Source organism: Scaptodrosophila lebanonensis, unplaced genomic scaffold (assembly GCF_003285725.1).
Source record: "Scaptodrosophila lebanonensis strain 11010-0011.00,11010-0021.00 unplaced genomic scaffold, SlebRS2 tig00000061-arrow-pilon, whole genome shotgun sequence".
In the NCBI taxonomy this organism is placed as follows: Eukaryota; Metazoa; Arthropoda; class Insecta; order Diptera; family Drosophilidae; genus Scaptodrosophila; species Scaptodrosophila lebanonensis.
The window spans coordinates 8,840,728-8,866,745 of record NW_022060554.1 but is presented as its reverse complement, the minus strand read 5'-3'; the positions used below and the strand labels follow the sequence as shown (position 1 = coordinate 8,866,745).

General features: G+C 40.6%; 1 protein-coding gene and 1 long non-coding RNA gene across 2 annotated transcripts; one reads left to right on the top strand and one right to left on the bottom strand.

The window, feature by feature from the left end:
- The first annotated feature begins 202 nt into the window (after nt 1-202).
- Nucleotides 203-24,315, top strand: LOC115624708. The gene is made up of 3 exons (XR_003995484.1): nt 203-816; nt 23,873-23,916; nt 23,991-24,315. It is a non-coding gene; the product is annotated as an uncharacterized LOC115624708 (long non-coding RNA).
- Nucleotides 1,980-5,315, bottom strand: LOC115624707 (dynein regulatory complex protein 11). Its single transcript, XM_030519529.1, has 8 exons — nt 4,580-5,315; nt 4,137-4,467; nt 3,785-4,074; nt 3,569-3,725; nt 3,178-3,441; nt 2,964-3,121; nt 2,315-2,898; nt 1,980-2,233 (listed from the first exon to the last, which is right to left on the bottom strand). The coding sequence occupies exons 1-8, from the start codon at nt 5,313-5,315 to the stop codon at nt 2,129-2,131; spliced, it is 2,625 nt and encodes an 874-aa protein (XP_030375389.1). The 3' UTR covers nt 1,980-2,128.
- Nucleotides 24,316-26,018: the final 1,703 nt, after the last annotated feature.

Genomic DNA, 26,018 nt, shown 5'->3' with positions numbered 1-26,018 from the left:
AAGGGACACAATTGTTGCCGCAGACAACGGGTAGCAGAAGAAGAAGAAGCACTCACCGGCAAGGACGACAGGACAACTGGAGAACAAGAACATGGCAGCTGAGTGTCGTGGCGTGGCGTGGCGTGGCGTGGCGTCGCTTGGCTTGGCATGGCATGGTTTGTGGATGCGGCGCTCAACGTTCTGGCCGCTCGGTTGCACGGCTAGAGTGCTTTATGCAAAATAAAGGAATACTCGCCACAACATACCCACACAAGCATACTACTTGTATATATAGTACACGTACATTCAAGTATATACGTGCACGAGTATGTTTGTACATGCGAGTATAAAGGCCCAACAACTTACACGGAATTGTTCATTTTGTCTGCGAGCTTTCTCGCACGGCCATAGACCATAGGCGGCGGGTAGTGCCACAGTCGTGTGGCATTTACATACCATCGGACGTGCACGCAACTCACGAGCCCGAGACCGATGAGACGACGCACAACGCCCGCTTGATGATGGACGGATTGACGGACGCATGGAAGCACGAAGAGTTGGGTAGGGAAGGGGGCGAGAGACAGGGAGTGGGCGTTTGTTTGGCATGCGAGATGCGCCAGATAGTACTCAGCCTGTACTCCCCCTCGTCCCTACGTGCCCCACTCACCCCCTCTCTCCCCCACTCATCCACCCACCTCTCACTTTGTTTTGTGTGTCTTTGCTTCTAGGAGTTGGGGGCAGCAAGCCAGCAACTGCAGTTTTTCATTAAATGCGAACTAGGCATGCAATTTTGCAGATTGGACTGCTTTCAACACATCCGCGTGGCATTTGAAACCAGTGAGTATTCATAAATAGTTCGTAAGTAGCTGCAAACAAACATGTAAGCTGAATGCTTCCCTAAGGGGCGGGGTGTGGAAACCGGAACTCAGAAAAGCGGCACATATGTATTTTTTGATCTACTCATATGTTTTGCAATGAAATACATTTTTCAATTTTCAGAAACGCGGAATTTTCAACATTAAATGAGTGTAGATTTCAAAAACGAGCTTAAAATCTGGCAACTATGTATGTGTAGTCTATTATGTAATCTTACGAGTGTGTGCTTCTCAGAGAAGTTCTGTCGGGCTTTTGTTAAAACTGGGGAAAAACTGCAGTCTTCTCCAAAACCTTGATATCGACTGTTCTTCTTCCGATTTATAAAACGTCTTTTAAATGATAAGTTAAATGTCTAATTTCATAATTCAAATTCCACACCGGTACTTAGGAACTATAGTCCAAAGCAACGCAAATCAATCATTGAAGTTTCCGAACATTAATGCAGTCGAGGGAGCTATTTCATGTCTCCCCTACAGCTCCCTCACCTTTTCTGTTGAATACTTTTTTAATGCTTTCTGTTCTTTCCTTGATTTAAGTACACATTTCTCTTACTGTATGGTATCTGTGCAGAGTTAACTAACATATCCAATATCCATTTGTAACCTTTATCTTTATAAGCAATAAAGCTTTTATTTAATGAACTATTTTTTCTCGAGCCTCATTTTCGATTGAGGCTATGATTCCTCTTGAGTCGTTTGAGTTCATACATATATCATTCCATATGCCAGAGTGTCAAGTCGGACATGGCTGTGCGTCTCTCATAAGCATTTCTACTTCTCCTTGCAAATATCCGACCGAGCTCCAAACCCTATGTATGTGTGTCAAATAATAATTGAAGAGAGCAAAGGCGCAAAAGCTCTCTGCTTATTGAGACATACCAGGTTTGTCATCATTTAGATTACAATATATTTAACATTTTGATCATTTTCCGCACACATAATAACATGGTAATACCAGGATAGAAGGACATTCTTTTCAATAGTCCGACTCTGCAAGACCCACTTCCAACTTATATTCAAAATAAAAACTTAACACTTAGATATGAAAGGGTAAATTTGAATATTTAATATTCATCGTTCAAAATATAGTCGATCTTGCTAAAAACAGAAGGATCAATACAAACATTTCTCAAATGCATTAAATATATTTATATTATAAAAATATTCCCATACATTGAGTTGTCAGCATAAATTCTTTTTCGAACTAAATTTCCATGGATCATACTTACATAGATGGCACATAAGTGGGAGTATCAAGAAAATGAATATCTGCTTTACTTCTTCTTCTTATCCTTCGCCATTTTCTTGGCCATAAACTTGCGTCGCATTTTTTGAAATTTATTTGATTTTCCGAACCATTTGTTGAATTTCTCCATCAGCTGAAAAATATATACAAATTATACTGCTTATACTTGTATACGTAGTTCTGGAGGGAGAGTTGTAATTTTTGGCTGACAAACCTTAGCATCTGGCGGAAATATTGGAGTGTCTGTTTTGCTCAAGAAACACTCTAAGAACTCATGCGGATCGAGTGGATCGTTTTTCAAGCGCCTTCTCCTTTCAATGTCCAGTGTTTCAGCAACGTTCGACGTAATATCCCCAGAATTGTAGGCTTGCAAAACCTTGGCCAACGCAGAATACGTGTAGTCCTCCATGTCGTCTGCGGCATTTTCTGTCATAAGCTCCAGCCAGAGCAAGAAGCTTGTACCGTAGTCGCACTTCGGAATAAGGACTACTTTCTGAAAGGCTCTTTTGAGCTTTCCCTTTGCAGACCAAGGCATACTGCTGGTTCCAAGCAATATGATCTTGTCGTCTTTTTTGATTGGCTTTAGAATTTTCTTTGCAATAGAAGGTCCGAGCAACCTTGGATTTATTTCCACTTGATCGGGCGGTATCTTCTTCCAATAGAGACGATGCGCCTCCTCAACATATAGAATAGAGGGTTGGAAGGCCCTCGCCACTTTCATGACGACGTGCAAAAAATATTTCATATCATCAGCGTACTTAAATGTCTTCTCTGGGCTGAGGTTGAAAAACACAGCATCTGAAATAATGAAGCAAGTTAGTTGTAGTTATCATTTGATGATTAAAATAAGTACGAATTTTTACCTAGTTCAGAGGCAATAATGTTGCTCAGCAGCTTCTTTCCACTGTTGAGCGGGCCAATCAGCAAAATCGACTTTGGCTTTGGAATTGCGAACTCTCCCATTCCCAGCATACAGTCCTGGATGATCATTTTGATGTCTCCCTTGGCAGGACCCACAGTTCTGCAGAAGAATTTGCCAGGTTGTTAGGAGCTAAGAGCAAAGCATAATCGGCTTACGTTAATCTGTCCTCGTCTCTAGTGTCGTCTGCCACGAAGTTGAAGTCGGCAATGAATTCGTCAAAGTCCCTGTGGGAAACTTCCTCAATAATGCCTTCCGACTTGAGCTCTTCATATAGCGAATCGAGCGTCCGGTCTGCAGTCATGTCCTTAGGAACCTTCTTTTTCTTTTCCTTCTTCGGTTTGGCTTTGCGCACCTTTTGAGCCTTGTATTTGGTCTTGGTATCTTTTGCTAATGCTTTTCGGAGCAACTCATACTCCACCCTGAAAGTAACCGAAATAGAAATATTGAAGTACAACTTGGGATCGAAACTGCTCTAGAAGTTTGCCATTTAATTCCGTTTGAGTGAATTGACATTTTAAGTTTCATTTTGGAGTAAAGTTTCCTCACCGCATGTACTCGTCAACCAATCCTCTCAGCTCCTGATGTATTTTTGCCAGCTCTTCCTGGGTAACCCAATCTTTTATGGGATCGTGATTCTTGTTGAGGTACTCGTCAATATTTCTCCAATCAATACCGAATGCCTTCATGGTAGTTTCAATTTTTTCTGCAATTTACGAATATTCACCCTGAATCTATTCAAATGTGAGAGCAGTAGTAACTAACCTATTGCTTTGCTTGATGACAATTCATAGCCGACATCGATAATTCCGGCATCCTTTAATTTTTTTCTACGCTTCGCTTCTTTCATTTTCTGTTTCTTTAGCTTTTCCTTTAGTTTCTTTTTCTCTGCCTTCCTTTTCTCCGCCAATTTTTTCTTCTCCTCTTTGGTCATTGGCTTTTTGTTCAGCGTGTCCTGAAATTCCAAAGGGGTCATGGTCTCGTCTATGACCACTAAAACGGTTCCTGTTTTGACCGGATCGGGATAAGGATGAAAATTTCCAGTCTTATCATAGCTATTAAAAAAAAAAAACGTTATAACCATTCGATATCAACAGATATTTCTATGGGGTCTTACAATTCGCGAAACCAGGCACGAATATGATCGGATATGTCCTCCATCATCCATGGTGTCCGCATCTGCAGCAGACGTACTCTTTCGTCGGCGATTAGTTTCTCAAAGTCTTCATCCAGCTTTTTCTTCAGCATCTCGTTTTTGTACATTTCGAGAACTGAATTGGCAAACAAATTTGGTCGCACAACCCTCCTAGTTTTTTTCATGCCATAGAGCTCTTCCTTAAACTTCCTTTTAATTTTAAATATTTTTCTAGTTTTGTATGTGCGCCACCATGATTGAATTTTGGATGCAGCATCATTCCTTATCTTATTCATACGTTTCACTTCCTCCTCTGAAATAGAAAGCTGTTACAATATTGTCGCTAAATTATTGAAAGCGGACAAGTACTCGATAATTAAGATCAAAATTAAATAAATACTCTTAAGTGATATCGAAGTACTTGCCGTCTATAGGTGGCTCTATATTGTCATCTCTGTTCCTGAGATCATCGCAGGCCGCATCGGGTTTGAGGAAGTCCGCATTGAAGATGGTTCGTTTTACTGGAATACTCATGGCTTGATCCGGCTTGAAGGTAAAACTGTAGCTGATCTTCTTGCGTTGGTAGACCTTGAGATATTTCTTTTTGTCGTACAATATGTTGGACATGTAAACCCTTGCTCTTCGTGCTCTTTCGTGAGCCTGTATAAGCGTTACCGCTTCCGTAACCTTTTCCCATTCCTTGGCTGCCTTTTCCTCCTTTTCTTCGTCGTTCATGTACAGTTTATTGTCCGTTAATATGTTCTGAGCATCGAGAGGACGTCGGTAGAGAAATTGCGGAGATCTCCATATTACCAAATCCCGCGGGGTAAGTTTTCGCGCAATCAAGGCCTGATCTATATAGACGTACTCGCTCAACTCCATGTTCTTCAGCTCCTCCTTGAGCTTCATCAGCTGCTGGGTGGCGCTTTCAACCAATACGCGGACCACGGCACGTTTCTGCACTTGGAACGTGTGGTGGTAGATGAAGCTTAATTTGTTCACAAGTTCCACATACAAGACATACAGCTCGGAGAATATTTTGAATGATAATGCCGAATCCTCTGGCGGTTCTATTTTTTTCAGTCGATTCTGCCTCTTTATAAGTTGGTTAAGATCCTTTCGGGTCGCAACCCAGAATTTATGACACAAATCAAAAGACATATTTAGTATCTATCTACACGTGGTATGTATATATCAGTAACTTGCGAATTTCGATGTAGTGTAATATAAATCTTTGTGTACAAACATAATTTTGTTACTTGTTTGTTGCATCCAACAGCCTACTTAATCAATACTACATAAAAGTCAGTCAACAACAAAGTTTTAAGGAAAGAGATCAGGAAAACGAAGAACCGACTGAAAATCTGAGCATAAAAAAACCATTTCCCTGCTAAGATCGGTCACATTGCAATTAATAATACCAACTCATATCGATATTACGCGGCATCTAACAATTTTATGTTTTTCTTTCTGATACACACTCTGTAATTAAACTGTAACTATACTTAAATGAAACTTGTAGCAAATTACTAATACAACTTAAACTAGGAGTTTAGTCGAACACTTAGTTTCGTATCGATGCAAACTTCTATCATCCAATCCAGATTTAGCTCTTTCATTTAACCAATAAAGAGGAACTGGAACTATTTTAGATAATCCCCTCCCTGTTACGTTTTCGATGTAGATGCTGGTAAGCTTAGAGCTAGTAGGAGAGTCAACAAATTTGTAAACAACTGAGTTGGAATTGTTGAAGTTAATCATAATCATGTTAATCATAAATTATTATTTTAGCGCATAGCGCAATATTTAATTTATTTAATCTAAATTAAACATTTTTGGCCACCCCTTTGGGAAAAGCTTCGTACGCCCAGCAAATACTGAATTAGGCGTCGGTATAGCAATGTCCGTGTGTCCGTCCGTCAGTGTGTATGAACGCAAGGATCTAAGCAATTATAAGCGCCAGAATATCTAGATACTCTAAGTCAGAGAAACGACAAACACAAGCTTGTCTTTATTTCAATATTGATCTTAGAAATGTGATATTTTCTGGCATCTTTTTTAGAGGCAATTAAGATCTGAAGATCATTCATTTAATATATATTTTTTTCTGTTTTTACTGAAAATACTAATGGACAGCAGTCAGCGTACACTTAAAATAAAGCAAATGCTTTTATTCTCAAATCAAATTATTTTATTATTTTAAATGCTCAAATACGGAATCAAAACAGTTTATTCTATATATTAATATATTCCAATATTGATACACACCTAATTCTATTTTTACACGGTTTTGATTTAACACGGTTTGAAAATTAAAAATTGTAAATAGGGTTACACGACTTTATTTCATTTAGAACGATTCATTATCCTTATGATCAATGTCTTTTTACACGGCTTTTTTACACGACTACTTTAGGAATCAATCTACCGTGTAAAAACCGAATTAGGTGTAGACCTGTTTTTATACCCTGTACCCGTAGGGTAAAAAGGGTATATTAGGTTTGTGCAAAGTATGTAACATACAGAAGGAAGCATCTCCGACCCCATAAAGTATATGTATTCTTGATCAGCATGACGAGAGAAATCGATCTAGATATGTCCGTCCGTCTGTCCGTCCGTCTGTCCGTCCGTCTGTCCGTCCGTCTGTCCGTCTGGATGAACGCGAGGATCTCAGAAACTATAAAAGCTAGAATAAGATTCCAGATTCTCCTAGATCCGAGTAAGAACGAGTTTATTTTTTTTTTTTAATTTTCCCCCCCTTCCCCCGCTGCAGAATTTCGTCAATAGCGTCCACATTTCAAATGCTACCTAAACCAATCTTTGCACACATAATTTATAAATAATTATCTACTGTTTTATTCAATTCTGTCAATTCTAAGAAAAGTTATTAGCAAAACAAATTCTCGCCAGTACAACCCCCCCAAACTGCAGCAACAAGTTCGCTCTTCTTCTTCCTCTTTTTGCTGCTGCTTTGGGCGCATATTACTCAGTGATGGAAGTTTACCTGGGTACAGGGTATTACACTGTCGGGCTTGCTCGACTGTAGCGTTCTCTCTTGTTTTTATTCGATTTTGATATAACACGGTTTGAAAATTAAAATTTGCATATATATTTCTTTAGAGATCAGGAACCAATCACCTATTTTTGCACATTATCAGATATTGTTATTATTTGAATTTATACCACACACCCTATTATATAACTACTAAGCTATTAAACAATTATACTAAATGAAGGACAACTCAGGAACAAAATATAGTTTATAATATTACATATAAAATCAGTAATGAACGGGCCTATTCTACATCGATTGTGTATAAATTTGTGTATGTACTATTTCTTCACAAAAACTACATGAAAAATTGTCTGATATACCCACAATACTAAATTTACTTAATTTTATTACGTTTGAAACACTGCATTATAATCTATGTCTGTATATCACCCGAGCTTCGTCCTTCGATTCAATTGTTCCTCTTCCACTTTTGTCTCAATTTAAAGTTTGTTAATCTCGTCGTTACGCCACCATTTAATTTTATGCATATAATTGAGCACTCAATTTACCTTGGCGTTTATTTAAATTCAAGCGTTTCATTTCCCAACTTTAATGCACATCTACATATACATCTATGTACATACATTCACATACACATACGCACACACACACACGCACACACTCTGTTTGAGCGACATTGGATTACCACTGAATCGATCGATTCCAATTGGGTCTGCCAGCATTCCACCTGTGCGCCCGGAAAATCTGAGGCATAAAAAATAATGATGCAAAAAGTAAATGAGATGCGAATCAAATGCTAGGGGAGTCCGTGTTTGTGCAAGTATGCGTAGGCACACACACACACACACACCTACATCAGATATATGTACACATACATATGTGTGTTTGCATGGTGTACAGATTTCCGATTGAAACGCATATGGGTAGCTGGTTCATTTATCGCCAGTCGGTCGGTCGTTAGCCATCGCTCGTCATTCGTCAGTGAGTTGAAGTCGTCGTCGTCGTCGTCGTCGTCGCCGCCGTCGTCATCGACCCTCCGCCCGCCCGCCCGCCCGTCCACCCACCTCCCGGACCGCATTCCGGCCACGCAGCCAGCACACATTCGTCAGCATTTGCATTTCAATTCGGATGTCAGGATGACGGAGCGCCAAATTCGGGTGGCAGGGCCGCAGAGTGGCATCGGAATGAAAATAAATCACAGAGTGTGGCTCCCGCACACAGGCAGCCGGTGTAAACGCACAGAGCTTCACAAGATACAGCCACCATTAAGCCGAATAGGGGGATTGGGGGCTGGGCCGGGCCGGGCCGGGCCAGGCTGGGCCCCAGGACAGAAACAGCAAACAACAACAGCAAGAGCAAGAACAGTAGCAGCAGCAGCAGCAGCGTCGCCCCATTTTGGACTCATTTATTCGCATTTTTTGTGCGCAAACGAATGTGGAAACTTTTCCGCCATCATTTTGAGTGATGTCAATTAGATTGATTTGATCAGCGAAAATATGTGATTTATCAGACAGCAACAGTGAGTGGGCGGCTCCGAGACATTCGCCTCTGCGAAGCCATTCCATCTGTGGGTGGCACAAATGGCGGCCAGAGTTCCGTTACATTCAGTTCAGCTCTGCTCCGCTCCGCTCCGCTCAGCTCAGATGCGTATGAATATGTAATGTGGCGTACGCATCCGCTTCATCAGAGTTTTTCGTTCATCTGCATCATCAATCAGTCATCGAACTGACGCCCTCCCATGTGCTTTGCGTCCTCCTGTGTCCTGCGCACTCGGTGCGGGAAGCCATCATTCGTGATATCTATCTCATGGTAGTACCAAAGGTGCCCACAATTTGCGGTGCTTTAAGTGCTCCAGAGAAAAGTCTCTGTTTGTTGTTTCATTCCATATCCACATACACTTTCTTGGACAAAATTATTATTATTTATTTGTTTTTAGTTCATAGTGCGACAAGAAAGAATCTTATAACTTAATGCAAAATATGAACACAGTTTTGCTTACAGCTTCTACCTGCCTAGCAGCTATGAGCGATTTTATTCAAAAAGTAATAATTATAAATCCTTCCGAATTTCTAACAACCTTCGCTCTTTCGTCCATTTCATCCATTTTCATGAAATGAATGTTGCTCCAACATTTGGTTGCGATTTGTCATTCCTTTGGCTTTAATATATGAGGCATCGATAAAACTTCATTAAAAGAAGCCTCCTTATTGCCGAATTTTTTAACGATATCGCCATATAGTCAACCATATTTAGCAGTATCAAACAATGAGCGGATTATTGGCTTGAATTATAGCTGTTATGTTAATTTGTAAATTAATTCGTATGTGTGTTTTGTCTGAACCCTCCATACTGACTGTACATACAAGGTGCGTTCCAAGCTAAACAGGATATGCGAAATTACGAATTACAAGGTGCCACCAACTATATGTTGTTGACAAATTATTGTCTACGATGTGTGCTTCATAATGCAAGTCTTTATTTAATGGCATCTAAATCGACAATACTTGTATGTTTGTATTACGAGCACAAAAATTCTAAGCTGTATATCCTTCTGTGTGTCTCACAACACAATCCTTGGTGGTGGAAAAAGCAACTGGACGACGAGCAAGCGAACATGTCGATTACATGTCCACGTATATATGTAACTAAAATATGGATACTTGCTTATGGGTGTTAGAAACTTACAAGCCAAAAACAATAGCATAACCTTATACCTTTCAGTAAAATGTATAATGAGCATTGAAATGAGATCCAATATTAGGATTTGCCTTAAAATTCCTGCCATTTTATTTGTTCATTCAAGATCAGCCTGAACCTTCAATGAAATCCAAAGAATTTAAATTAGATATCTCAATGTATATTAACTGCCATTCCAGCATAATTCGCTGAACTAAGAAACTCCTTATAATGAACGAAAGCGAAACGTGAATATGACTTCTGGCTTAATATCTAAATTGTTATTATTTTCGGTTGCGTCTTATATCATTTTGTAACTGAGATAAAGCCGAGTTTTCTAAAATTTATATTTCTACCCAAACCGTACTTTTGTAATTCAGTTGCCCGCAAATACTGTATAATTGTAATTCATAAAATCGTTAAGTTTATAAGAACTCTTACCTGCCCCATGAAATGTTGTGTACACCCAACAATTTATCTGTGTAGTCGTATAAGTATTAGACCTTAAGTAAATAGTATTTTGTTGTTGAACTAAGTCGTCGAAAATCCAATCGGCCACTCAAGTCAATAATTAACTGAGAAATCAGCGCATTGTCAAATATAAGTGCTTGGCCACCCACCCATGCTCGGATCGTGTTATTATCGCATTTCTAAACGACACATTAGTTATGAGTATTCCCCAAAAAACAAACTCGTTGCCGAATGTATAATAGAAATTATCGTTATCGTAACCGAATTTATTTGTTTAACCACTCCCTGTTGGCCGGGCCGACTGTGTCGTGTGCTCAGGTGAGGGAGGAGTAGGGTTAGGGGTGGGGTGACCGGGGCCGGGGCCGGGGCCGGGGACTGGTGTTGACTGCGGCTTATAATGCTCCTGAAGTTGCGATTCAATTCGGCATATAAACGCTTCACGCTATGAGCTACGCCTACGAAATTAATATACCCCATTGGGGAAGCACTTGCGGGTGTCATACAAAACAAATAAAATAAATCAAATTGTGGAAAACGAACGAAAGGGAAATCGCAGTGCTGATCCAAGTGCACATGTGAGCGTGTGTGTGTGTGTGCGTGTGTGTGTATGTTTGTGTGATGGTGTGTGGGGCTGTGAAAACAAAGGGACAAATGTTTGGCACCCAAAAATTTATGCGCGCTCGTTCAGTGCTTGGTCGCGCCTTCGTATCAGAATGTGTGTGTGTGTGCGTGTGCAGCGGCAGGCAGGGCGGGTGCGCGGGCCTTGGGCGCAGCTGAGGTTGGGGCGTTCTGTTTGACGTTGTTGCTCTTGGGGGTTGCTGCTGCTACATGCGCCAATAACTCATTTTCAAATGGAAATAACATCGAATAAAAATCGCGCGCGTTGCTTTGGCGCCGTCCTCAACGTTCCCGCACACTCATCCTCGAGTCTTTTCCGACCGCGCCATGTGTGTAATAGTATTGTTGTTGTTGTTGTTGTTATACGCTGTTTCTTGCTATTCGTTGTTAGCATTGGTCGTGGTCGCGGTCATAGTCGCAGTCGCAGTCCCAGTCTCGACTGGCGGTGGTGGCGGCCCTTTGACTGATGAAATATCGTGACAGGCAGTAGAAAAGCTATTAAAGTCGAGTGTAGATGGCGCTACTTGAATTTGTCAAAATGTCTTTTTTACGCGCTTGCGGCGCAGCCGGCAGTAGCAGCAGTAGAAGCAGTAGAAGCAACAACAATAATAGGCACACACGACCAAAAGGCATTCTCATAGATTCGCACACACACACACACACACACATATACAACTCTAACGGGTGAAACTTTGATTGATGTCGATGTGTCACGCAGGCGCGCATGTGGCTAATAGGCGGTTTGCTCTGTCAGCGCCGCAGTCGCGGTCGACGTTAACGTTCACGTTCACGTTGACGTTGACGCCACCACCATTCACACTCGCGCACGACACAAATTTATTTGCCTTTTTAAGACTTTGACAAGCTTCTGACTAATGTTGCCATTTTGCGTATATTAGGAGGCCAAATGCGAACGCCGATTAAATGCGCATTCGATGTACGAATATCAATTTGATGCCGAAACAGAAATAACGACAAAACAACTATAAAACTAATTTGAAAGAGCTTAGATTAACCCATTCTTGACTGCCTCCTCATGTAGTTTCCAGTGTATACCTAATACATATACTTGTACATATGCTTTGATTAGACAGGAAATAGTTTGTTGCAGGTGTAGTTGATAAAGGTGTTGTTAATAAAGTAAATCCGACTTGGGGGTTTACGTAAAATATTTTATTCTCTATATTAATTTTGCTTTTATTATTACTATAACTTTATTTTATTGTGTATTTATTCATTAATGTGTACACACACACAAAAATTACAATCAACTCAAAAAAAGATAAGGTTATTAAAATCAATAGGGTGCGATCTTCTCAGCTTCCTCTCCACCCTGAGGCCTCTTATTCTACGCTGTTTCATTAGGCGCCTGACAAGTGCATTTGGATGGTTTTTTATGCGAAGTATACCTTATTCTTAATGCAATGCCTTTATTACCGGTCTTAGTAACAATTGCATGAAAGGTTAAATTACTCTCGTCAATAAATCGCACAATGAATACTAATAGATTCACATTTCGGAGGAGCGACCATAAATAGGTTAAGAACGGATCATTCAGTCAAGTTCAGTATCCAGATCGCACCTCAAATGATGCCCTGCTGTCTTGGCTGACTTTGTTCATAAATTAACTTGTCGCTGTCCGGCGCTGAGCGGCCCAAATACATCACAGTAACATTCTCCAGCTGCGAAACACAGCGTGCCGCTTTCTCAGTCTCAGCCTTAGCTTCATCCACAACCATATCCAGATCCAACTATCCACTGCCTCTTATTTCTTGGCGCCAGCCCCTGCGAGCTCAAAATATGACATTGACTTAATAAAGTTATGAAATATCGCTGGTGGGGCAAGCGAAGAACGAAGGCCAACTGGAGCAGAGACAACTGAATAGCTGGCTGGTGGGTAGGTTAGCTGCGATTTCATAAATTGTGTTGCATTGTGCAGCCAGCGCGCTAATGTGGCACCCTGCGAGGGGCGCCTCAGTGCATCGCCCATAGATCTTGTAGCTATGTTTAGTTTTGTCGCTCCTCTTGTGAATTATGTGCAGCGTGCATTTGGCGGTTTATGGTTACACTTGCGCGTTGCCTTGGGAACGCTTGCAGCGAGTCTTGGGAGCAATAGCAAGCCATGATGTGTAACACACGAGACCAGTGCAGGTGCGCTACATCTATGGCCATGCTTGGTTGCCACCAGGTTGAAAACAATCATTCTTAATGGCTCGTCTGGTTAGACGATACTGTCTTAGCTGCCTAACATGAACATGGAATAAATGGTACAGTGATTACGCCAGTATTTCCTTCGACTATCAATAGAGTTAATATTCGCTCAGCGCAAAATGTGTTTGTTTAGCTCTTAAGTCAGGAAAATCCATTTTTTCATTTTACTTCGTATACCCTGAAGCAGTTGTTGACCTAAGTATGTAACTTAAATAAAAAGACACATGTGCCTTGGTGGTGAAATCATGAATTATGTACAAGATACGGGAAACCCAGCAAGTATTCGTTGTTTTCACAGCACAACCATATTAGGAGCCGTTCTTTCCTTTCTTAATATTTGTTGAGGTTGCCTCTGATATTTCCAAATATGTTTAGCAAAAACATATTTCTTTATCCTGTAGCGAAGGGTGATGTCCTGCTGTCACAAGTGTTTAACAAACAATAGGAGGCGTGGCAGAATCCACGTTATGTGAAGGTACATATAAGTATGTATATTCAGCATGAGACATGAGATGAACACCGAGAACTTTTGATGCATAACAGCTAGGGACACCACAATTAGTAACTTGTAATATCCATACGCTGAGCAAGCCAAATATAAGCCCAATTTTTTTTATATAAATAGTTGACATAGGACCAAATAGGGCTATGATCTTATAAAGTACAAAAGGGTGCTATATCGTAGCTAGAATTGGTAGTTTGCTACTTTCTTAGAGTGCATCGCAGTTATATACTTGTAGTATGTATTATCAACATCAGTTCCCTACCATTATTGTTCCTTTCCAACATTCTTACCTAGGTTCATAAGATCGTTATTACTTTAGATGGCCATATCGATGGCTTCGTAAGCTAAGATACCCGCTTTCGCTTCGATTGTTCCATTAGAAGAAATATCGAATTAGAGCCCTTTTTTAAAAGTCCCAGGCACCTATGTAACTGAATCAATTAAATGAGCGAGGAAGCCGAGGAATACGACTCAGAGCTCGGCGGATTCAAATCTGAAGTGACAATCTTGCAGAAGTTGAAGAGATGCATTTGAACCATAGCTCAAGGACTCAAATCTGATGCGAAGGAATAAAATTATAAATCTATAAAAATTATAGAAGAGTCTACCTTCCAAGTTTAGTTTATGTAGCTTTAGAATTATGGACATGGGTCTAGAATATATATAGTTTGTAGGGTCTGCCACGGTTCTTCCTGTGCTAACCTTTTACCCCTTGGATACAGGGTATAAAAAGTTAAATAATGTTGAAAGATACGGTGAGAAGTTTATTGTTGAACTCTTATTGGACTCAAATAATAGTCATGGCATACTACGGGTATACTTGTTAATGTGGTGAAAGCTGCCTACGCCCTTGGTTAGCCGTATCTCCGCGGTACTCTACACGTACAAGTATAGTGCCTTATATAGCGCTTCCGAGCACCCCGGGCCAATGAGTTATCTCCAATGTATGCAAAATAGCTTCACCATCCTAATGCTGTGCCTTTCTGTGCTCGGAACGAGCCATGGCAAGGGTTGCCGCATTGCGTGCAGACCTTTTTATGAAACTTGTGTGACTGCTTCTCGAACGGAGTCTGGCGGCTGCTCCATTGGCGTGGCATTGTGTTCCTTTGTTTTACGGACTGCCATTGTCTAAACTAAATTAAGCAAACTTCGTGTGGGTGCCACGCATAGTTTCGTACGCAAATCAATTTCGTACCTAATGTGAGTGTTGCCACCCTTGCCGGGGGGAAGTTGAGCCTTTGCTTTAAATTTCTCATATGGGAACGCGTTTCCGGCATTAACTTTTCACTCGCTAAGTCCAACTAGCTGGGCGCAATAAATTACGTTAAAGACGCCAAATTCAGGCAAATTTGCATGCCACGCAACCCCCTTTTCGGAACGCATCATCATAATTAATAAGAGACAATTTGACAATGGCCCTTTAACGTTAACAGCAGTATCATTTTCAACTGAGCAAACTGAGCAGTCAGCCCACAGCCCATAGCCCATAGCCCGGCACATAGCCCGGCACTCCCCTTGCCATTTTGCGCCAAATTAAATTCAACCTCAATTGAGGGGTTAATTTCTATCACCGCGCAAACAAAAACAAAACCGCCCAGACTGCACTCGCAACAGTGCATGGGGTGGGTCGAGGAGGGCGGAGAGCACCCACCGGACCCACCGGGTGTCGCAGTACCATTATCTGCACCAAGTTCCACATAGAAAATCATTACGCCGTTCGCACCATGAGACGCATTCAATTTGAGTGTCGTTGAGCTCTTTATTACGTTAGTGTGAAAGTCGCGTGCGCCAAACCCCAGCAACCCAGCAACCCAGCAACACAGCGACCCGGCGAACAACCGACCGAGGGCACCCCTCGGGCGACACCGGGCACGCTCTCTAGCTAAGAGCACATTCATTCACGGTGCGTAAGTCACAGCAACAACAAACACAACGGCAACAACGGCATAGCAATGGCAATGGCAATAGTGGGTCTAGCTCTGGTTTGGGTTTGGGTTTTGGTTTGTTTGGTGGAGGAAGTGGAAGTAAATTGAAAGCTGCTCCTGTGCCACTGCCATTGCCAGAGCCAGAGCCGGCTGCCGGCTGCCGAAAACGTCCGCAACCCTTCAACGGGCATTGGCAACACCAGAATCTTTCCATTAAGAGACGGCTTGCAGTGAGCGACGGCGACAGCAGCGGCATGAGGCTTTTATGCGCAACGCGTCCTGCTACGTTTTTCGGTTAACCATTGGCATGCCTCAGCCCTAGCCCCAGTCCCAGCCCCAGCCCCTGCACCGCCCTCACCGTCGACCCGCTTGTGACTACTCAATCTCGACGAGACTCATAAACATATGCGCCTCACGTCGTTTGGCGTAAATCTAATGCGGCAGTGGCGGCGGCGGCAGACGATAGACGACGACACCCCTCATGGTTATGGACGGAAAGGCGGACCGGTGCACGCCCAGGCAGACATACGGCCAGCGCTTCTTTGATGAGGTTACTGACTTTGGCGAATTAACTCCCGCTAGCCGGTTGCGCTCGGCCCAAGACCGGGGCGCTGTCGAAGCGGAAACCACTGCATTTTGTTGGCCCAAAATCGGGGTGGCACGCTTCGACGCCTCAGAAAATCTCTTGGGACATTTTAAAAGCACAATGCAGCGTTTAGATGAATATAAGCTTTCCAGAGGCATTGTACACTTGCTTATGTGTTTATAAATGTGTGTACGAGTATGTGTCGGATTAGGAATACGCGCACATTTGTGTGTCCGCATTTATGAATCGAAACGAGTCCAAGTCGATTTTAATACCAATCGAAACGTGGACGGTTTGCTAAAAAAAGCAAATAGAACTTGTTGAAACATCCTTAAATGAATTATTTAAGCACCTTAATCATTAACAAGTCGAATCCAATAACACTTCCTATGCGCCTCTTAAAAATGTTAGCATGTGAAATTAAATCTAATGAAAATAATCGGAAACGAGTTGCTGGGTAGCTTTGCTATTAAATGTGTCCTGCTATCATCACATATTGGCGTATATAAAGACGAGATTTTGGAACTGAAATGTTACAAAATACCAACAAAAATAATGTGTCCCGAGCAGGGCTACATTGGGGCAATGAAGCAGACAAAGTCAAAGCATCCCTCCTCATGGGTCATTACCTTGCCCAAGATGATATCGTATAACTGGAAAAATGTCTATAGTAATTTGAATATATTGTATAATTATTACCGCAGCCAAAGGCTGCATGAATTCGCTACACATGCCTGTCTTTTACTTGTTTTTAAGAAAAAAATTTATATTTTTAAACTAGTATAGCTCTTCCACAAATATGTTCTTCTGTTGAAAACGTTGCCAAAATATCAATACCACTAAAAAGAAATTTAAATATTTCTTAAGGTATTGCATATAACAATTTGGCTAATATTAATCTAAATTTCATATATTCATATATTCTGTGCCCAAAACAAATATTTGTTGCATTTGAAATTATTGTTGTGGCAGAAGTTTTGTTTCTGACCATTTCGCCAAACATCATTAGGTATTATCCCTATAGCGTTTAAAGCGAGTCCTTCAAGTAATAATAAACGGTCTAAATTATCTCCACACATAATAGATTCATAGATTATGAAAATGGGGAAATTTGCTTTGAAATTTGTTTGTGGAAATTTCTATGCTAACGTCAAATTTAAATATATTTAGTCCAAGCAGCTTAATGACCAGTTTTGAAATGTATTCTTTATTTTAGAAAACGCCAGCTTTTAATTAATTCAGCTTTTAAGTAATTCATTTAACTCAAAACTTTTATGTAATTTAGGACCCCTGAGACTTATCGGTAACCATCCTAACAAGCTCAAATTAAACTATCCTGTGTGTGATTTTTTTTTCTTGAAGAATTAAATCACTAGAAATATAGTATTTATGGAGCGTGAATATAATAACAAGAGTGTTGAATGCGTACTCGCGATTTGACGGTGAAAACAAATATTTGCCGACCATTCATATTCATAGAAAACTTGTACCGGTTAGCCTAATCTGTCATCTAATCGGCAATTGTAGTAACAAACCGCTAAGCTGAATCAACCACTACCTTCCACCTAAACGTACACATGTACTTGTATATCTAGTATATGTCCACATAGGGAGATTGATGGGTTTTTGATGGGAATAAACAATAAGTGGCCTCCGGGCGTAATCCGGCATATGAATTCCGAAATCCCGGCTGCACACAAAGTGGAGAAAGTGTTGCGGGTATCGAAGCCTCTGGCTGCCGGCTATAAATTTTATTTATTTAAGTATGTTCAGTTTTGTTTCGTGCTTTCTTTTCTTTCTTTTTATTTTTCTTGTGTGCTGTGCTGTGTTGCCTGTGCTCCGCTCAAATCGGCTATGAATATCAATTGGGGGATTGTGTGGCGATGGTGGAAAAAACGGCACGCGTCCAAATCCAGCGATACGTGCCCAGTCCGGCCCGTCCTTAAGTCACGTGTATTGATATTGTTTTTATCGCCGTCTGCGGAGCGTCCTTCGACCTCAGCTTTCAGCTCCCCGCCCTAGCCAGACTGTTGGCAGACTAGGCAGCAGGACGGAGCACTTGAGCCGCTGATGCGATTTTAATTTTATTTTATTTGGATTTTTCCATTCCCTGTTTCTTTGTTTCGCTCCTGCCTCCCAGGAAAGTAAATCATGCAACTACAGAACAGATTCAATATTGCCCGTATCGCTTGGCAGCATCAAGACGTACGTCCGGCTAGTGGGGGTGAAGATAAAGTCTACTTTTGGTGGTGCTGGCCCCCACTGGCCAACTGCTCTCTGCTTTTGGTTTTTTCCGAGTAAACTGCCGCCATCTGACGAATTCATGCCCAGCCACACACTCACTCGTACTTGTAGTTGCCGGCTTACAATTGTCTTTGGCGAACGGAATATATAAAAAAAAGATAGCGCCGAGTGGCTTGGCATTGAAGATAAATGAGCAACTACGAGTACGAGTGCAATGCGAGAGCTGAGCTTTGCCATTTATCGTATTAAATTCATGAAAGTTAAGTGCTTTGTAATTGATGTTATAAAATATTTATGACAGTCGTCGGCAACTGTCAGGACCTCCCTTTACTCCCCACACTCCATACTACACTCCATACTTCACCTGCCCGTGTTGCTGGCCCTGAAAATCGGTTTGAGGACGAGACCTTTTTGTTCGTCAGCAGTCGAGCAATCAGACTGATGGGCAAAGTTAACTTTGCTTCTAATTGACATTAATTATTTAAAAGGACGCCGTGTGAAACTTTGTCGGCCAAAGTGTGTGTTTGTAACGGCCCCTCGGCATTGTGTGGCTGAGCTCTGGAAATTTGCTGCCATTTAAGAGTACATATAGTACTCGTATTTGCAAATGTCTGCCAAATCTTTAGGACATAGTATAGTCAACCAAACAGGAGTGTAAGCTGCTTAAAACCAACCAACCAAGGGGGCCCGGCAGTTTCGATGTCCAGATCAGACAGGCAGGCACAAGTGTCAATTACTCAAGAGCCCGTTGCTGCGCCCACTCCGGCCACCCCGACCTCTCTGACGTGTGCCCTTCAGTCAGGTCAGGACAGGACTAGGCTGGGCTGGGCAGCAAAAGTTGACTTGACGTGCTCGACGATGCAGGCCGTCACAACAAAAACACGCGCTTGCTTGATAATGATGCTGTTGACGACTTTGTTTTTGCTTTGCCAGTGTGACCCCCCGCCCCACCGCCCTCTTCAGGCGCTTGCCGGGCACTCACATCGCCCTCTCTCGATGACTGGCTTTGATGCTTATATGGATGATGAATTATATTTGACATCTATGTGCTTTCACCCACACCCACACTGGCACTACATGTGTGTATCGATATATGCATACACACCACCCACACATGCACACACACACACACACACGCAAACAAGCAGCAGCAGCACTTGGGTATGTTTATTTTACTGTCAAAACATTAAAGTAAACTCTTAGTGCTGGCGCAACGGAGCATCGAGCAGGGTTGATTGTTACCGTGGCGCTTCGGCGTCGACGTCGGCGCACTTTGGCAAGTTTGTGTCGCCGCGAATGGTGGCAACATTGGCCTGCTGCCATTGCTGCGGCGACGTCACGTGGTGCTCTCTTCCTCCTCCTCCTCCTCCTCCTCCTCCGCCGTCTCCATCGCCATCGCCATCATCATCATCGTCACCAGCCGTCGCCTTAGCTCGTGTAGACAAACATATTTGCATATGTTGGCGGCATACTCTAACAAATCCTACTGGATTTCCTGCTCAACAGCCGCCGCACACACAAACACACACACACACACTCACTCTTATGTATGGCAGTGCCGGGTCACATGCCTTTTTGACAACTCATAACAATCACTCATCATAAACAAAGCGTCCGGCTTTTAGCTGGCAGCTCGACACGGCGTCAGGATGAGGGCAAGGAGCAAGCTCTTGGACACGCAAGAAGCTTCATTTTTATAGAGGACGTCAGTGGGTCTAGTTACTTAAAAGTTGAATACGAAATTTCTAGATGAGGGCTAAGAATGCTAGTGTATAAGAGCTATGAATAGGGAATTGATTACCATTTAGATAGACAAGGTATTGTAACTTAAATTAAAACGCTATTCAACAATTTGTTTACAAAACTCAAACGCGCTACTGGTCCACTGAATGCTCTATCTTATCAATCAATCATAATGTAAGGCATGCAGGAACATGTTCATTCCCTCACTAGTCCGAGGTCCGAGCAGATCGAGTCCTTAGTGACCTCTTGGTGGGTGAATTTTAGAGATTCTGCAATTATTCGTACATTTAATTCCTTAATTGTTATTATAAATAATCTTGGAAATATAGTTTCAAACTGCAGATAACAGATGTGCTTGTAATATTCTTGGAAGCACTCTCGTTTCATCGTAATGTTGCATATAAAAACTGACTCAGTAATTACAATCAGACTTAAGTATTCACGCTACTGGAATTGTTCACAGGGATCTTTTCTGCGGTCTCTCTAGTAAAGGACTCTTATTTATTTATCCACTTTTGAATCGAATTTTATTCCCTTGAATCGTTCCTTGTCTCAGAACTCGTATTCTCTTAAATTTGCTCGATCATTGCCTTAAGCGATTATTATTGCTACAGCGGTATATGGAAAATGCTGATATAAATCCTATTCTTACAAGCCATTCCTCTAATTAATGAAATCGAGGAATGCTTTATTTCTTTAAGCACGCTGTTTTGTACGGAAACTTAACACCTAATTTAGGAAGATAAAGAAAGACTTTGGCAGATAAATAAGAGTTGAAATGAATCGAACCGCACAGCTAATCAATTATTTTCGCCAGCCGCCAATTAGCTAATTAGCAGCAAATGCAAACTGTGATATTTGGCGGCTTCCCACATCCTCCTCGTTAGCTGCCCATTCACTTACTCCTTCAACCCGCCCAAGTTGCAGCGATGCCGATTGCGGATGTCTGTGGCCCGACAACGAAGCGAACGAACATCTTGAGGTCAATTAAAACAATCCGCAAAATAATTGCCAAGAAATTTATTCGCTTCATTAACTCGTTGAAGGACGTTGAAGTTAAGTGCGCAGCGAGCCGCACGAAGTCAGCTAGAAAATTAAATGAAATAATTAAATCTCAATCAGAATCTATTAGATTTGCGTTGATTTTGGCTTGTGGCCCTCGTCAGTGCCCACAGCTTTCAGTCAACGGTCTGCAGCCCAAGGGATGAAGGCGCACACTTATCTGTATGGAAAAGGCCGGCAGCTAATCTTGTGGCGATGGCCCAGCAAGGGGTTGTTGGGGTTGGAACGTTTCGAGCCTTCGAAAATTTTTGAAAATGCAACAGTCGGGAAATGTGTGGGACGGCCCAACCTCCAACGTTCCAACTTGACTCTTCGGCCATTTATCACCCACGCAGCATCTTTCATAGTCAGTCAGAAGGAGAGGGAGAGAGAAAAACAGCAATAGCGACACAAAGAGCGTGTGTGTGAGTGAGGGAGATAGAGAGTATGCAAATGACTCAGTGAGCCGCTGATGCTGATGCTGCAGCACAAAGGAGCAGCCGCAGTTTTTAATTTATAACATGCTATGAGCCGGTTGGGGCACCAACATTCAGGCAGACGAGTGGGCGCTCCGCTCGTGGTCGCCGCCATCGCGTTCCGGCCGCCGCCAACCGTTCGAGGCGGCCACAATGCCAGACAAAAGGTCGACACATTCACATTCCGACCGACTTAATTAATTTATGCACTCATGGCAGCCCTGGCCGTTCGCTTGCGGTAAAATGCAGCAAGCCGGGGCCCTAGCTTGATACGAGTAGGCCTGGAGTTCGGGCTTTCAGACTGGACGTCATTTGTGCCCTGCTTCTTCTTCTTCATCATTTACTCTGCTCGAAAACGCGCCTAATTTTAAAATTAATGAGCGGCATCTTGATGGCCGATGGAGGCGATAAGCCTCATGATTTTGGCTGCATCGCTCACACGCACATACAGATACACACACGAGTCCACACACACACAAACATACACACACACACAGTGAACACTTCTCCTGCCAACTTGGTCGTCGCTGAAGTAAATCACGTGTTTATTGGCACTTACGACACCAAAGTAAACAAAAATGGCACCGCACTGGCCAGCTCTGCGACTCAACGATTCAACGACTCTTCGACTGTTCGACTCGTTGACTTGAACTTCAGGGGAACAGTGGAGGTGGAGTGGGGAACGGACCGAGCAACGTCATTAATTAGCCGGTTTTGAAGTGTGGGGAACGGATGGCAAGCGACGTTTTTATTTGGTTTATTCTGCCGTCCAGCATCTCAAATATATTGGGACTTCATTTACGAGTTCTTTTGTTTTGAATTGCGTGCCGCAAAACCAACAGACGTGGCACACAAAATTGAGCTGGTTAGCTTGTTAGTATAAGTCCCTTTCTTTATTTTAATGATATTTTCAAGAAAGCTTACAATTATAAGGAAAATAATATTTCACCATCACAAATATATACATATGTATATTTAAAAATGTCTTGAAATTGGTTTTGGATCCTGAATGTTGTCGAAATTATTTATTTTCATTTCTCGTTGATATTCTGGTTTTATTTTTTTAATTTTTCTCTTCATTTAAATTAGTTAGTTATTAATAGACTTCTTTGTTTCGAAATTTAGTTGGTGTATCAGAAAAAATAACCAAACTTGATCTGCCTAGGGCTTTGGCGCACCTGGATACCATGTTTGGTTATTCTTGTTGTTGTACTTTCTGCGATCCTTAACTCGACTGTCGTACTGATCAAGACTATATATATGTGGGTCTGATAAATTATTAGATCAAATTTGTGCTTTGGAACATTTTGAACAACTTTGAAGAGGTTTCTTCTTTTCTAAAATATCTAATCGAAAGATTATTTTTAATTATTCAAAAAATTATGATTTCAAATCTGATAAATTTATTTATTGATAAATTTATATTTGCTGCGATATTAATTCCAAATAAAATGCAACAAAATTTTTCCCGATTTCCGTTTCCCCATTATTTTATAATTCCTTGTGATTAACATATGTGAAATAAAATAAGTTAAAATATCAACAGAATTCCGTAAGGTATATACGAAGGACTACGAAAGATCTTATTCAGTTCGTCAGTGTGCTTTTTTTCTTGCCGTTAGTGTCGCTGAGATGCGCTTGCCTTTATTTGACTTGACCGGAAATCTTTATCTTTGGGCTGATCTCGTTGATGTTTCGGATTTGGTGAAACACAAATCCCAATGCGTTCTTAATTTTTACCACAAACCAAAAGAAAAAAGACCTGTATTTGTTTTGAAATTGATTCATTCATTTTCATTCCATTGGGTAAGATGTTTATCGCCCGCGCGGCTCTGGGCGACAGATGCCTGAATGCCATACGCATACATTAGGCAGCCAAGGCAGACAAACTGTCTGGATCGGAGTGTGGAGACGTCTTTGATGTAATGGAAAGCACTCTTGGTCTTTTGTTAATGACCCCAACGACTTTAAAGCTTTTACACGGTTACTCAGCTCTCAGCTGCTGCGATAAAATGGCATTTTGTTCCAAGCCGATCATTGTCAATGGGAGAATGTCCAAGCAGAGTGCTTTGAAGAATGTAAAATATAGCATACTCGTACAGATGTGCAAAGAATAGTTTTTATTGCAATTATAAATCAGGCATTGAAATATTGCCCAATTTGAGAGTCACGCCTAATTCCTACTATTATCTTCTAATCTTTACAGATCGTAATGCCCTCCTGTCTGACTCTTGGCCTTCGTAAAGTGCGGTTGGTGCATTGACATTTAATTTACGATTAACATCGGTTTTGAGCAAAAATTAAGCTTCTTTTGTTATTTACAGATATTGGGTATCAGGAAGGAATTCATAAATCTACCGATAAGCTTCGCATGAAAAAACATATCAACACGCTGCTGGACAAAGGAATTTTCAAAATACTAAATATATTTTAAGCCAACACCGAAACTTTCCTTACAGAAATTGTATTAAAAATTTCTAAATTAGGTATATCATGTAAAAAAAACTATTCGAAACAGTAAACTGAGCATTAAATATAATTATGTATTAACAATATATTTGTGAATTTTACTTTTTCAAGAAACCTATGTAAAGAAACAACGAACTCTTTTAAAGCACTTTATCATTGCTTATATAGAATAAAGATAAGGATCAGACAAAATATTTGCACATGTTTACTAAACAACAACTATACAATACTTAATTATGAATTGTAAAACTTTATTATATAGTACCTATAAAATATTTATTGACAACAAAATTTAGTTTAAAGACTGGTAAAATTTATGGCTGTTATTTTTAAAATAAAAACACATTTCGAGTAATAATTATAATATATAAAAACATTTAACTATTTCATTAAGTTAAAACTCTCTTTGAGATTAAAATTTGATTCCTCACTCTGGATATCAAGTTAGAAATAAAAATACGCTGTTCGAAAATAGCCTAAAATTTTAACCTATTGTCTGATATGAATTTTTATCAAATTCAAAATATAACTTTTCGTACTCTTCAAATAAATATTGACGAAAGAAAGAAACTATAAATATAATATAAATCGATTATAAATAAAGAACTGAAAATAGTATCTTTTAAAAATTTATAGATTCTTTGCACCATCGAAAACTCTTTTTATTGCTCGACCTTCCATCTATAAATATTCCACAATCCCTTTTTAGTTAAGAGACCCGAATCTTTTGATCGAATCAAAATTAGAATGAAAAATACATTAAATAGCTAAATAATAAGGCTAACCTAATATAAGTATATGTAATATTTTGTAATTTTTGTGTAAAGCGAACAACTAGAACAAGTGATAGTGCTGCAATTTGTACACAATATTATGTAGATACTTGTAAGCAAACCAGAGCCAATTATAATGTAATATAATTCATGCTTGATGGCATCATCAATTTATCTACATTACCTATTTATTCTTAATAACACATAGAAAGAAATGGATACCATCATTAATGCATTTTAAATTATAAAACATAACTTTTAGTCAATTATACTGATCGTTAGTTCATCCATGCCTTGCCCATCATTCAGTTTTGACGATAATAAATAATATTAAATTCATTATTCTAATAGAAATTACTTGATTATTGACGAAGTTGCTAGAAAATACATTTTAGAAAGAAAACTAATTTTACATACATAATTTCCCATCGCCTTGTATATTGAATGAATATGTAACCTATTCATAGCCACGTTTTACTTCACAAAATAAAACCAGTTAGGAATTACGAGGAATATAGTATAAATTTTGGATCAAATAGACCGTCGACGTAGAACATAAGCTTTACTGGATTCTCGCTCCACTGCAATCATTCAACTAAACTTAGCCAATCGTGAATATGACAGCTATACGATATACTATATGATGATTTATGTATGTTTAAAAAAACGGTCACAAGCAAAATTTCGAACTTGTATGTTATATAAATATTTTATAGTCGGCTATATATGATAAACTTGCTCTCCACCCTGTAATGACTCAAGAGTTCACTGCAGGCTACGAGTGGACAGATGATATATGAACCTTCGACATTCCTCCCTTATTTGGCTCTTTAACACATTTGGCTTTAAGACTTTCTACTAACCCTTCTGCTATAGAATATAAAAACCTCGTTTATTTCATTGCGTGTAAAATATGATGAAAATAAAACATCAGTTTCATTTTAACAGACGTTACAAATGTGGTCTGCACCGAAACTTTTGTATTGATCTGTTGAGTCCGCCAACATTAATGTAAGCTTCTTAAATTAGAAGCTTATTTACTTAATGCTACAAATCAAAAATTTGTTCGTTAGTTCACGCAGTTCACGCGCTTCTACAAAACGCCAGTAT